This window comes from Amblyomma mixtum, chromosome 3, assembly GCF_055824585.1.
Source record: "Amblyomma mixtum isolate Tamu chromosome 3, ASM5582458v1, whole genome shotgun sequence".
In the NCBI taxonomy this organism is placed as follows: domain Eukaryota; kingdom Metazoa; phylum Arthropoda; class Arachnida; order Ixodida; family Ixodidae; genus Amblyomma; species Amblyomma mixtum.
The window spans coordinates 163,675,496-163,690,428 of NC_143014.1; the positions used below are offsets into that span (position 1 = coordinate 163,675,496).

A 14,933-nucleotide genomic window follows, 5' to 3' on the forward strand; every position below is an offset into this window, starting at 1 on the left:
ATTCGTGGAGCCCGTTTTCGTTCCATGCCCGGAACCTGTAGGCTTTTTGTCGGGAACGGAGGAAGCACGGTCCAAGCTGGCTTACAAAGGTAGAGCTTTTTGCGAGCCGTGCTTTTTTTCATTTCCCCTTCTCTCTTTTTTTATTTTTCGCCTGTATCGACGAGCAGCGCAAACGGACATGCCGCGCCTCCATCGTCGTCCGTCGTCGTGCGGGAACCGGCGTTGCTCAATCAGCTGTCGTCTGGTCACGGCCTTTTTTTGTTTCTTCATCTCGGCTTATTTCACTCTGAAGGCGAGCAATCTGTATCGGATCTTTTTCTCCTTCAAACAGCGCTGAATCGTTGGGAGTGAGCAAAGGTAAAGAGAGTACAACTGGTTGTTGCTGTGATTGTGAACGAGTCGTTTTCTCGGTGCGGGCGTGTTCTTACTCAGTTCTTGTTCCAGTCGTACTGGGACTGCGCTGTTTCTTCGGGTGGAGGAAAGGGCCATACTTGGTTAATGAGCTAGACGCCGCAACATCGAACTCGTATAAGTGCACCTCTCGTCAATTTGCTTCTGCCTGCTTGTACGCATGTTGTCTTCCTTTTCATTACTAGCTTGCGGCCGTTTATTTTGCTCTGCGCATTTGCGTTTCGCTTTGAGCTTCGGGAACTGCCGGTCGTGGTTTTGCAGCAGCGGTGTTCGGTTCGCAGCATTTTTTGTTTGTTCGCCTTGTCATCTTGGTGCACGAGCGGATTCGAATTTTGATAAGAACAATTCTTTCCTGTTGCCGAAGTTTTTTTTTTTTTTTTTTCGAACTGTTTTGATGTTAAAATGCTACTCAATTTTTCCTTTCCTTCCTATCGTGCTGTTAAAAACGGATGCCGTTGTTTGCCGTAATTACCGATCAGAAAATCGACATTCTCGAGTTCGTGGTCGCCAACTTGTGCATTATTTGTGGGCTCTGTTCGGTATATCGTCATTGCTTGTAGGGGATGTTTTTCTTTTGCAAAAGGAGCTAACGCTGCGCACTACCAGTTTCGTGCACATTTGGAAAAAGGCAACGGGAGCAAGTGGACCGATTGAAGAGAAATGTCATATCATTTCTCTAAATATTGGCGGTACTGATAGCACACATAGTCATGGTTTTGTGGGCTCCCTGTCGATCTAGTACATTTTGTGTTACTGTTGAGCACTGGCTTGTTTCATAATTCGAAATCTGGACAGCCATGGCTCCTTGTCCTTTGAATTGAATTGAATTGAATTTTATTTCGGATTATCAAGCACTCTTACCCTGTACCAAGAAAATTCCTAGAATTTGTAACTGAAATCACTTTTCTTTCGTTGCTTCTGCTTGAAAGCTTGGGTTTTATTGGGAGGGAATTATTGCTTCCCAGGATTTGTCATGTTTGCAGTGTTGCTTGAAAGATGAGACTTTCTTCTAAGTGTGCTGCACGATGGCTTCAGTCTTGCTTTTTACTAATTGAATTTAATTGTTGCCTTGCATACAAACAAAAAGAAGGGGGGAGGAACTTCCAATTTTTAGTTTAAGAGCCTTGTAGCTGTGGCAGTCCTGATGATTTTTCTGAGCTGGCCCTTGTGATGCAGCAGTTTTTATCATTGAATCGGTTCAAGTTTCCATGCCATTATAGGAAATGTTCACGAAGGTGTTTTTGTGAGTAGTGGTAGAATTTTTGTCAGATTTTTTGTTCATCTGGACAGTGCTTCTATAGTTAGGATTGATAGCCTGCTGGCATGCCTACACAAGTCTTAAAGGCTCGTGTATATTTCACACCACATGGCCTGAACATATGTTCAGACCATGCGGGTTAGTGGGGCAAACCCTGTAGGGTAGTTATGTTGACAGTGATTGCTAGCTCATAAGCTTGTTTGTGTAGATGCAGCAGTCCCAGTTCAGTTTGGGTGAAGGGTCGATATATTTGTTCGGCTGTACTAGCAGGATGCAAGCCTTGCGTTTTAACTTTTTGACTGGTAATTCATGAATGTATGCTGTGTACCTAACTGTGCAGGTTGGTTGCAGCTCTGTTGTTCCAGTTGTGCCTGACTTTCAGTTGAATTGAATTCTAAAGGTAGAACAACCATGACCACATAGTCACTGTACTCTGCTTGGTGAGGTTTCATAGGCAGCCCTGTCAGTGTGTCAGCACCAAAATTTTCAGCAGTTCTGCAAGGAATAATAGATATGTTATTGCTAATTACAGAATGCAGTGTGGAGTTTACAGTTTAACTATAGATATATTTATTTTCAGGCTGCTTCTGCTGCATATTTCTTTGATTTTTGTATCCCTATGTTATGTCAGAAGCTAATGGTGGAATGTCTGGTGTAGTCTGAAATGGTTCTCGGTGAATGCAGTTATTTCATGGTCCATTTGCTGCTGCAGTCCAAGCTACAGTGCAGCATCTTTGCCACTGGTCGGCTAAACTTGAAGTCTTGTAGCGCAAGAGACAAACATTTCTGCAAATTTTACATGCAAATCACAGGTTTCTAAAGTTGGAACCTGTGACGGGCATATTACTTCTTCATCTGTTCCCAGCTGCTATGTGTGATTATTTGGTGACGTTTCTTGTACCTTTGCTTGCCTACTGCTGTCCAGGGTGTTTCCCCTCATGTCGGTCTAGGATGACCATGACCGCACGCATCAAACAGGTTGTGAGCAAGAACAAGAAGCGGTACCAGGATGAGGACTTTGACTTGGACTTGTCCTGTATCCTTTGCTGTTGCATTTCATGTTTGTATGCCTGTCATCTGCACCATACATGACTAGCAGCTGCAAGTAGCTCCTGATAGCCTTTCCAGTTTAGCAGAACTGCTTACCATGTTATATTACATGCAAGTAGAGGCTCTTAGTGTTGAATGTAAGCTTAGGTGTTTGCTAGAAAGTAGGCTGCATTACCCAAATGTACGAAACATACAAAAAATTGTAGTTGGAGAAAGCAGAGCTAATATTTTTAATTTAATGTTCATTAGCTAGGGTTGGCTTTGGAAGCACCATGAATTTCTACTCATGGTATCAGTTCTCTTCCAAACCTATGCCATGTCATCTGTTGCGTCTGTGAACAGTGGGAGTGTTTTTGCTGATGTTTGTTGAATATTTGGGAGAAGGGGCTTTATGCAGCCAGATCTTCTTCGATGAGCATGATGTCATCCTACTGAAATGGCTGCTTATTTGAAATGGGTATCTAGTTTTGTACTCATTAGGGTTGTGGGAATTTTCAAGGCTTTCAACATGTAATTAAGTTCTGTATTAGATTTTGGGTTTCAAATGAAATAACAGTGTTTAGCCTTTTTCTTATTATTTTTAATTGTTAAGAAGTTGAGGGATGTTCAAGGACATGTTGCATGCACATTTGTTATAAAGGAATTTGAAGAGGCTGGTGCTGAAGAGGTGGCATTCCTGCAAGAAACTTTGTCATAAGTACAAGATGTGGCATAATTCATGTTTCTCTCCTTTTTCTTTTCAAGCACTGAAAGAACATTGATGCGGTTATTTTTTTGCTTGATGCCGCTGCATTTTCTTTTTCTGGCAGAAGCGGTGCCACTGACTGAGATTTGGCTGGTCTTTCATAGAATAAATTCACTGGTTTCTCAAAGAATAATCCAAGTATGACATTTTTAACCTAAAGTGTGAACTTCTGTTCTAAAGTGCTTCTAAATTTAACGTGTGCCCAGTTATTGCAGGTGTCAGAGAACAGCAGCATTCACATTGCTTCGCTTTTCTCCTCTATTTCAATGCACAAACTGTCTTGGTCTTTATCTGAAGACTGCTAGCTTAGCCCTCTTCTGTGTAACTTAATGGGTCAACTCTGTGGATTTTCCTTTCTCCAAATATGGCAGTCACACAGTGCTTCCATTTTCTGAGTGTCCATATAGATGAGTATTTTCTTTTTATTCACTTTGAAGTGAAAAATTGCTATGTACATACGCTTATTGAGGAGGAGCTTAACCTGTTGAGAGGTATCTGAACTTCTTGAGTTGTTATTGGCCTTCTTGCTACATAAGCTTTATTTGTAGCATAAGCATGCTTCATCTTTCCACACGGTGCTGTTTAGTGCTTTTAGCTGGGATTTTTATTTCAGTGTGACTTTATTTTTATTTCCCTTTTTTTTTTTGCTGCTAGCATTTTGTATAATTTTGGCATAGTGTTCCAGTGCTACAGTGAATATATGCCTAAGTCATTGCAGTTCACTCATTACACTCACTGTGTGCACTGTGGTGTACCCTGTGTGTTTGGTTAGACATCCAAATTTTGGATTTTATCTTCAGGATTTAATGAATGAGTCTGTGAATGTGTGCGTATCCTTATTGCCAGGGCCAGCATGGTACAGTTCAGTTTGAAGAAGTATATCTGCCTTACTGTTCAAGAGGAACTTGTGAGACTCCTCCTCTATACACTCTTTGTTCACTGCTTAGGTCAGACTAACGTTAGGTCAGACTAACGTAAGCAGTGAGTATGCTCAGCCCCATCATCTTCTGCTGAATTTGGTTCTACTGCATGAGCCACTCTCCATGCATTGGAGTGGGATCCCTGAAAAGTATTGACTGAAAATACAGGCTATGATGAACGCAGTGTCCAGGGTTTTTTATAATGATTGCATATTTATAACGAGATTGAGTTGCAACAAATTCAAAGGAGGAAGTTCGAAGCTTGCATGACTTCGTAACATTATGGCAGTATTATTATTTTTTTTAATCTAAATAGTTGGGCATTGTTGAATTTACTAGCAAAGGGCAGCAGACTACCACTATTACTGTTAATGGTTTGTGCAAAATTTTTTTGTGGGGAAATTAACACTATTTTTATTGAACTTTGGATCTTTTTGTTTGTTTTTTAGGTGAAGAATGGATATTTTTCGTAACTATTTTCAGTGGTTTTTGACCAAACTACATATTTCTCATTTTCATAAAACATAAGTATCAAAAAGCTGTGTGGTCTAGTGGAATTATGTCTGTACTTGAACTTCTACGCCATCTGTATCTTGCTCCTGTGTTTAGCACTACTTCACTAACTGGGATGTAGGGTTAAGCATTGAAGCAAGATATGTACATTTCTATTTCTTGTGTCAAATGGCGCTTAGCTTATAGCTCTCCAGGGCAGTGACAGATGGAATGCCTGCTCGTGTAGCCGTCAGCACGCCATTTTGAGTGTGCCTTGGTGCAAGGGGCGCATTGGAGCAACGAGCATGGGAGCTCTTTAAGGTGCCGCTCCATATCAGCGCTTATCTTACTATCAGAGTGGGCCATTGGGCGCAGAAGGTGATAAGGCCACTGTGTGGGTGTATGGGTTTCTTTGTTGTATAGGGAAGTTCTGTCTTTACTTTGTTCTTGGGCATTGTTACCTCTTCTGGATGCTATGGTTAGGCATCTGTTACTTTGCAACCTTTAGCTAAAAGGTAAAGGTTGTAAGGTAGTAGGTGATTACATTTGCATCCCTACAGGTTGTGAAGGTGACAGGGGCCTCACTTTTTTTTTTTTTTTTCTATTAACCACAGCTTTTACATCCCTGCTGTTCTGATTGGATCTTTCAGTACAAAGTTGGCATAATATTAAAATTTAGTGTGTGCTTAGCACACTTCTAGCTTTACATAATTCATGGTGTGGTACCTTTTGTGTCTGTACATGTTAATTGTTGGGTTTTGTGAAGGAAGGAGACTTTCTTATTGCATGTGCCTGGGGCAGTCTTTTCTGAAAAGTGAACATAGTTTATGTGGCCTCTTGCTTTTATTTGAGGTTTGTCTGTTTTCTAGCCAGGTGCCCTTTCTATTGTTTTCCGGCTGAGCACATTTCCTATGTCTAGACGTAACATTGGCGACTCTAGCTCCTTACCTACAGAAGTGGTTAGAGAGCGTAATGAATTTAAAAGATCTGTTAAGTTGTAAGTAGTGTCTGCTTGTTGTAGGATCCTTCTCAACAAGCAGGAAAAATATTCACCAAAAATATTGTACTGTTGACGTGCAGTTAAACTGTGCCATCATTTCTTTAATACCTATGAGTTGAAGAGGAATGTATGCCCATATCCCAAAATGATTGCTGTGCGGAAATAGTGGAATGTAACAATTAGTGCTTACATTCTTGTTTATTCTCGAGGCATTCTTTGCTTCAAACTAAGGCATGTTGGAAGTAGAATTGCGTATTTTGAAACTTTGAAAGGTGCATGGTTGCTGCCAGATATGAATTTCCTTTCTCAGTTCGAACAAAAGTCTAAAAAAAGTTTTACCACACCTATCCAGCTCATGTGGGGCAATATAGTGAAAATGGCTTGAACAGCAAACTAGGGCAGTCTTTGTGCGAGATAGGAAAGATGATCTATAGAAGTCTGTTCCTGCTGCTGCAGTAACTCAGTGGTTACGTTGCTAGGCTGCTGGCTTGAAAGACACGGGTTCGATCTTAACCGTGGCAGTTGAATTTCAGTGTAGGCGAAATGCTAGAGACCGATGTACTTTGTGATATCTGGGCGCATTGAAGTACCCCAGGTGGTTGAATTTTTCCAGAGCCCTCCACTACAGCATCCCTCATAGCCAGAGATGCTTTGGGACCCCATAGAAGCGCCATAAAAATAGAAGTCTGTTGCTGTCCGAATGAGTGTGCCAATACAGAGCTTTAGAATAGGCAGGCCGTATTGGTTGTTGGGGTATGGGGGAATAGTGATGTGCCAGTGTGCGTGCACAGAGCAGTAATGCCCCTCGGGTTATTGTCCTGGGCATGTGCACTGGCAGCCCCCATTTCTCCTATCTCCCTGACCAGTAGGGTCCCCTTATTCTAAAACTGCAATGTTGGGCTGTGGATACGAAAAAAAAAAAAATTTAGATTTAAGTCTGTGTGATCATGTTTTTATCGTGGTGGATCAACAGTGTTATTTTGTGACTGCTTGCAATATTTTGGCTGGTGTTAACGTTTATGCACCCTATAGTGATTGTGCAGTGCACTGAAACAGCTTGCTGAACTCCCATCTATGTGTTAAGTCCATTTTCACGGCTGCATAATTAAGCCATCAGGCAACCATGGGTGTGTGTGCCTCCTGTTACCTTGTGGTCTAACAGTTTAAAAAGTCGACCTTGTGTCCAGACTTAAGCAAGTGAACTGGGGCCATTTTCTTAAATTAGTTGTTTTCATGGTCTGTGTGCATCATGGGTTGGCATTGATAGCCCCGTGTGTGATATTTTTTTGCATGTGCTGACATATTGTTTTTGTGCAAGTACCTTGTTCTATGCTATGCATTAGGGATGAAACCAGTGATCCCACGACTGCCACTCTGTCCTATTTGCAGTGGGCAGTGACCACCCAAAAAAAATTAAAGTTGCTTTCCGGGGGCATATTGCACAGTTGACTTTCTTGCTAGAAACATGAAGCGCGTGGACAGTATCGCTGATGCGCACTGTTGTTTGGAACCACTCCTGTTGGCCTTTTAAGATTGAACATATGCTTCAGCAGCAATTGCAGTTGACAGAAGCAGTGCTTGCCAGCATTGCTTCTGTCAGACATGAATGCTAGGATTTTTCTTTTTGTTGCTGTTATTGTTAATGTGAACTGATTGACCTGCCAAGATCACTTTTGTTGGATGCCATTTTTAGTACGGCAAAGCATGATGCAGTGTGTTTGTGTACACCATGTGCATAAGTGAGCAGGTGATGAGAGCCCACAGCATTCACAACTTGGGCTATGTTACTTCTGTCCTAGATTTCGTGCCTGTGAAGGTGAGCACATAGAGCTCCTTGCTGTTGGTAATTGGAACTGAAACTCCAGGGTAAAAATACTGTTACAATAAATTATTCACATCATTCCAGTGCACAGGATATTCACTACACTACAGTTCTTGATACCCTTTGCTTGGTTCAATACAAGAAAAAAGAAAAACTGTAAGCAGGAAATTTCTCAACTCTTTGTTAGAGCACAAATTTTTCTCACGGCATGTGTTTATGATGGAGAGAAGGGAAAAAAAACGGTAGTGCACTATTGTTTGCAATGCAGGTGGCCACTGAGCAGTAAATGCTAACGTCTTGTAAAGAAAGGAAAGTTGCAGGAATCGTCACATTCTTGGGGGTTACCTGAACTGCGCTGTGAGGGAAAGGACGGAGGAGGAAGTGATGGGAGGCAGAGAGGAAGAGGTGCCAAAGGGGTGGGCTGTGAGTACGTTTAAACCCCTAAGAGTTTTTTTTTAACTTGCACTGATGTCGTGCTGCACACGGGTGTTTTTTGTTTCACTTTCTTTGATATGGGCACCACAGCTGGGATTCGATCCCACGACCTTGTGCTCGGCAGGTGAATGATTTCACCACTGAGCCACTGCAGCAGATGTGCAGAACACCGTTTGTGCTTTGAAATGATCTCTTCGCTGGTAGATGTTAAATACAGAGGTCATGCTGAGTCGCAGACTTTGTTAGTTAACAAATTTTGTCAGGTATAGACTTATGTCCATGCGGGATGAGGGGTCAGATTTCTGCTTTTGGCTGAAGTCTTGGAAGCAAGATGCGCATGTAAATAGAATTTCTCTGAAAATTTTGTCCATAGTTTGAGCATTAAACTAGTAAGTGCTATGTGTTGTTCTGTTGGTGCGAGAAAAGTGGCTCTAGTGTTCAGCATATGCAGGCACATACGGAAAAAGCCATAACTTTACCATGATGCGGGCCCCACCTTGTGTTTGTAGCTGCTGTCTGTTGTTGCCTTACGCACTCCAGCTGTCATGATCTGGTAACAAAAATGTCTGACTACTTTTATCATCAAAAATAAAGTACAGCCAGTTTAAGCTTTGACTTGTCGCTGAGGCAACGGTTGCTTTAGCTTTATTTGGTGAACACGCATCTGCTATGGTGACTCAGGAGAGGTAATGTTCTGCTGCTAGTATAGTGCAGTGTTGTTGGCTCGATACCTCTCTTCTGTGGCATCATTTTAATGGAGACAAAATAAAAGAATACTCATGGTCTTAAATAACAGTATGTTAATGAAGTACAGGTGGTTGAAATCATTCTTTAACATTCCTGTGCAGTTTCTCACACATACCACAGCATAGCCTTGAGGCATAGAGGTGCGTTTCTTTCGTGAAAACTTATGAGTAAATGATTTGTATCTGTGTCTGAACATCTGGCTCTTCTTCTGAGGCTGGCTGCCATTGTATACATGCATACATGAAGTGCCCGCCGCGGTGGCTCAGTGGTTACGGCGCTCGGCTGCTGACCCGAAAGACGCGGGTTCGATCCCGGCTGCGGCGGCTGAATTTCTTGAAGGCGAAATTCTAGAGGCCCGTGTGCTGTGCGATGTCAGTGCACGTTAAAGAATCCCAGGTGGTCGAAATTTCCGGAGACCTTCACTACGGCGTCTCTCATAGCCTCAGTCGCTTTGGGACATTAAACCCCAATAAACCGAACCAAGCATACATGAAGTGCAGAGAATCTGTAGAGTACGAAATGAAGCGTAAAACTTTACTAAATTGGGCTTCATGCTTTACTGAATAGTGGAAAAAAGTGTTTTCAGTAGAATGGATGACAGGGCATAAAGTGACACCACATCCATGGGGTTAGGGCTGTGAACAGGATGTTCTGTTCTAGCTGCTTTGGAGTGCTAGAATAATTCTACACAACTTCTCTGTGTTAATGCTTGGAAAGGGGGGTTAGAGTAATTTCCTGGAGCTCTGCATATTGACTGCTGCTAAAGTTCTACCACTGCTGCTGTATGGATATGTGCCTTGACTTGGTTGCTGTGACAGACATTAGCGACAATATCATTGCCATGGGCTTCCCAGCTGAGAAGCTGGAAGGTGTCTTCCGCAACCACATGGATGATGTCCAGAAGTAAGTCTGCATCTTCTTTCACTTTTGTTTTATGGTATGTTTTTTGATTGTTAAAGCAAAAGTTGAGTGAAATAGATTTGTTTCCCATTTGGTTGTACTAGAGTATATTCGTGAATGGCATAGTTGATTAATACAGAGCTTCTGTTAAATTGAAACATCATTTTTGGTGAGGCCACACATTATGCGTATTTTGGTTGCATTTGCAGTCTTTAGGTTTTCCTTTAGCAGCTTTGACCGCAAGGTTTTTTTCTTCGCCAACTGGATGTCCTCATAAATGTTGGCGTGTCATTTTGTGAAGGGCACTTGTTACAATAAAGATGGCGTCGTACTGCAGCTGCGGTATTTCAACATTAAATTTCTGGCTAAAAAATTTTTCCTTCTTTTATGTTGCTTGTCATAGCACATGCTGGCAGTTCTTCATTTTTAAGCACTTGTAAAGTTGGTAGAACTTAATTATTTCTAGGAGCTAAAGCCCTTTGCAATACAGGGTAAATGCAGGCATATGCCTACTAGGCCTTGGGACATGCGTGCCAGCTTGAACAATCAACTCAAGCGAGAGGTATCATGGACATATTGAAGCTTTGCATCACAATTGTGTTGTTTTTTTTGTCTAGGTGTAGCTTTTGTTTATTTTGCACATAATATCCTTGTAATGGACAAAAATGGAAAAAAGCGCTTAGGTTAAAAGTACATAGCTGACTGCAAGAATGACGCATTTTGGTGCATAAAGAGAAATTTAATGGGTTTGGTTGGGTTTTGATGTCTGTTTCTAGCATGTTTAAATAATGGTGCAAATTGACATTGTAAATGTTTTCTTGCTCTGTTATGCATCATACTTGCTGAATGCGTTGCCAATAGCAGAGAGAGCGTGAGGAGGGGAGTGTAGGAGAAGGGTATGGCAGTAGCGTGAATGCACGGCGGCAACCTGTGGCACCAGAGTAGTGTGCGCCGTTGTCAGCTCGTCGAAGATGTCATCGGTAAGGTACGCAGCAAGCACGTTGCGAGAAGTGCCAGTTGTGGCCACTACTCGCTCATAGATGGCGCTAGAGTAGTGCGCGCCGCCATCCGTTTGCGTGAGGTGAGGCGATGGCAGATTACCCAGAGCCGCTTTCGTTCGGCACTACATGTTCCATATGCAGTTGCCTATTGTTTAAATACCGCAGCAGCTGCGCACAAAAATCTCATTACCAAGAATCGTAATTGTCAGCCAGTTTTTTTTTTTTCAGGACATTTTTTTTAATTCAAGAGCAGTAATATTAAGAATTAGTTCCCTACTTTCTTCAGTATATTCTAGTAAACAATAACATTAAAACCACGTTGTTTCACTTTAGTGTGCAGGCATCAGCAGAGCAAAATTTCACGTGTTTCAATTATAAGGACCTGTAAATACCCGGAGCACCGGGGAGGACCGCAAGAGGGTAGTGCTCCAGCTTTTACAAAATTGACATCCAGTGTTGCCTGTTCCGCATGGCGGACTGTCAGCAACGGCTTTAGTGGTATGTGTATCTTGCAGCTTAAAACCTAGATGGTGCCATATGCTTATACACCTAAGCTTGCAGGAACTCATTCAAGATCTGTGCACAGTCCTGATTGGTTGAGGAGGCCTGTGGCTTTCAAGTGTGGCAAGGTGTCAAGATGGAGTATAGCTAGTCATTTAAATACTTTTTACTTGGAATCTACAGGCACTTGTGAGGGCATCTGTTGTGCTGTGTGGGGCTCACCAGACGTACTATAGAGATTTAGAGCTGAAATAGGTAGACTGTGACAGTTAGTTCAAAATCACTTGTTGAGTACTCATAGTCTCTCTACACTTATTCATTGCCCTTCAGTGCTTTCCTGCTGCTGCCAACATTGCATATGACAGACCTGTGTTGCCTTATATATGCCTAGCATCCTGTATGTAGGACACCACTTTTCTGTATAGTAACTCTAAAAGTTTATTGTGTAAGAGCTTGCACCTGCTAGTGTAGGTACAGAGAGTAAATTTTTCCTGTGTGAGGGTTTTATTATGTGCATTCAGTTTTATGCGGTGTGTGCATTCAGAAAGATCCGCCAGTCTATTTAGGACTCCATTTTTGAAATTCAACTCCATCGACTACATTATAGTTCTGCAAGAAAACCAAATAATTTTTGTGCATGGTCATAAGTAAACCACCGCACGTGATGAGAAATGCGATATTTAAGTCGATGTCAAATGTTCGAAGCTTCACCACACGTAACAGGTAGTGAATTTGCCTAGTATCCTACATTGTAGGACGGCTCAGAAGTCGATGTTGAGGTAATTTCCACCAAAAAAAAAAAAGGATGATTCGGAATTGCGAAGTGAAATAAACATTCTGAATCGAAAAATATTTTAATTCTTGCAAATTTCTGAAGTCTCAGCATATGTGGTTTAATTGGTGAGTTGGTAAATTTTGCATGTGGGTGGAGTAAGCAACCTGAATTGAGTGATGGGTTATCACACAACATTCATGAGCGTAGCACTTATTTTGTCTCCCTCTTACTTGCTTAGTAACTAAAATGCAGTGTTTAGCAACTTTTTTTGCCTTCTTGATGTTCTCGGGTGTGCTACATAAGTTGCAGTGCTTTTAGTAGAAGTTCATTTGTGTAATTTCTCAAGCTTGTGTCTTAATTGGACACACATTTTAACCAGCTCTATTTTTCTTCTTGCTTTGTAAGCTGTGCACGTTTAGTACGGCAGTAGCTGTTGTGTCTAGTGTGTTTAGGCACTGCTTGTACGAAGCTGGTTGCCTGCAGAAGTTGCCTTTATATATTATTTTTGTCTTTCACATTTGTGCACTTCATTGTGCATCCTTGCCTTATGCTCTTTATTTTGCTTTTCTGCCATTTTGCAGGTTTCTTGAAAAGAAGCACAAAGGCCACTACAAGATCTACAACCTGTGAGTGTCCCCTTGACCTTTGTGTGATGTGCTGGAAAGTTAATCCGACTTTGCTGGGCACATGTCTTCAATAGCCGTCTTGTTTAGTAGTAATACTGGAGTATTCTGACTTGCTTGTGTGGACTGAATGAATGTGATCCTTGTAGCATGCCTACGAATTTTGTTGGTTGCGACATGTTTGCATATATATTTTAACACTGTGTTCTTTCTCGTTGCCTCTAACTTAGGCAGTGATGGATATGTCACTTAGGCATTTTGAAGGCCTTTGTACTCCTTGTATGTCTGTCAACATTATGGCTATTACATTACTGCACACTGCTGTTGCTTGCGATTACACAGGGTTCACAGCTATACCAACTATTCTGTAGTATCAGCTGTATGTGAGGCCCTTTTTGGGTCCAGCATATAGAAGTTTGGGGCAGCAAAGAAGCACCATTTTAAAACTTGCTGCTGCTTTTATCTTCTCCAGCATATGCTGGTGATTCCCCATGTTTTTAATTGTTTCAGTTAATTTGAGAGATTAATTAGAGAGCCCATTGCCCTGCTGTGGGTGTAGTCAGGCTGATGATGGTGATCGTTAAATTCTTCATGCATTTCAATTTAGTGAGGAACAAGTATGTTAGATATTTTTGAAAAATGTTTGTTCTTGAGCTGAAAGTATGAAATTTTTCAGTCCAGTAGTACAGTTGAACCTTGATGTTATAAACCTCTTTAATGCACTTTTTTTGTTTGCCAATCTCTGCCCACTGAAAAGCCATGTATTTTCTTCTGTGATTTAATGAAGTAATTTTATACCCCACTTTTGATTTAACGAAGCCCTCGCGCATCGCATTCATGCTCCAGGGGCGTCCTTGACAAGCAGACGAAAATGAGAAGTTTAGCAGAGACAGACTGTGATTTGCATGTACCATTTTTTTGCACATGTGTTGCTGGTGAGCTTCAGTCTGTAGACCAGAACAGAAGTGCAAGGTACCACTGCGCCATCTGTCATGTACAGGTGCGGTCAAAAGTAAGTGGAAGGCAACATTAACGAAAAAATTTAATCATTGCCCGCTCAATTCATGCATCCTTGAATACATATGTGCAGACTAATTGTGATTGTGTGAATTGCACTGTGCACCAACAAACATGGACCATTATGCTTTAGATTTAAAGAAATTAAATTTTTTTGACAAAGTTCCCTTCCATTTACTTTTGACGGCAACTGTACACATGAAACCCGCGATGGGCGTGCTCTAGCACCAGCCATTCGTGTAGTGCGATAAACATAAAAGTGCCGAGTACTTTTTCACAAAGAGAGAAGAAAAAACTGTGCATCTTTATAAGAAGTATTCTTGCTGTGGTGCTTTCATGATTTATAGAACCTGTCTTTTTTTGTGTGTGTATGTATGGGATAGGAGATTTCGCCACACTTCGGAGTGGTGGCTTCTCCTAGTCACTTTGCTCAGATTGAAACTTCTGCTAAGAAATTGAAAATTTTCAAGATAGCAGACAGTGTCTGCTTCACTAAAAATTGAGAGTTCTTGCTTACGATGCTTTGCAGCATCTACTACTGCCTTCTATTTCCTGCTTTCCAATGTTACTCAGTAATGGGGAGTAGTGCTTCTCATGGCTTTGCTTATAAATGTGCATTTCTCTGTGTATGGCTAGATAGATTTGAGACCAGGTCACGTGCATTCTGTTACAGCTATTTGTGCACACCTGAGTTGTAGGTTCGGCCTATGCTGGTGGCACGTGAAGTATGCAGGAAGCCAGGTGTTTCCATCTGTTGCTATGAAAGTGTTTAGTTTGTGTGGAGGTACGCTGTCTGTTATTCACAACTTTTATGTGTGTCACTTTGTAACAGGTGGAGGCTTTGTGCACCAGGTGCAGCAATCTAACTGTGAGCCCTGCCGTGGTCTTGCACAGGTGCTCTGAGCGGCAGTATGATGCCAAGAAGTTCGAGAATAGAGTGGCACACTACCCATTCAAGGACCACAACCCACCTAAAATTAACCTCATCAAGCCCTTCTGTGAGGACGTCGAACGGTGGCTGTCCAGCCATTCGGAAAATGTTGCTGTCATCCACTGTAAAGCAGGCAAGGTGTGTGTTGGCAGAGTGCTTTGCTGGTTGTTTGACTGCATTTAGGTCTAGCATTTAGTGGTTGATATTTTGTGATTTGTGGTGAAGGAATTCTGTGAAATCATGTATAATCCATGATAATAGTTTGATTTTTTTTTTTATCCAACCTACTCATGAAATGTAAGTCA

At 41.7% G+C, this 14,933-nt stretch overlaps 1 protein-coding gene across 5 annotated transcripts in view; it reads left to right on the forward strand.

Moving 5' to 3' along the window:
* Positions 1–14,933, forward strand: part of LOC149352585 (phosphatidylinositol 3,4,5-trisphosphate 3-phosphatase and dual-specificity protein phosphatase PTEN-like) — an 82,280-nt gene that overhangs the window by 1,325 nt on the left and 66,022 nt on the right. For all 5 annotated transcript variants that reach the window (XM_089581767.1, XM_089581766.1, XM_089581765.1 and 2 more), the window contains 4 exons: positions 2,595–2,705; positions 9,699–9,783; positions 12,639–12,683; positions 14,592–14,766. In XM_089581767.1, the coding sequence (XP_089437893.1) occupies positions 2,621–2,705; positions 9,699–9,783; positions 12,639–12,683; positions 14,592–14,766 (390 nt within the window). In that variant the 5' untranslated portion in view covers positions 2,595–2,620. The remainder of the gene's footprint in view (positions 1–2,594; positions 2,706–9,698; positions 9,784–12,638; positions 12,684–14,591; positions 14,767–14,933) is intronic.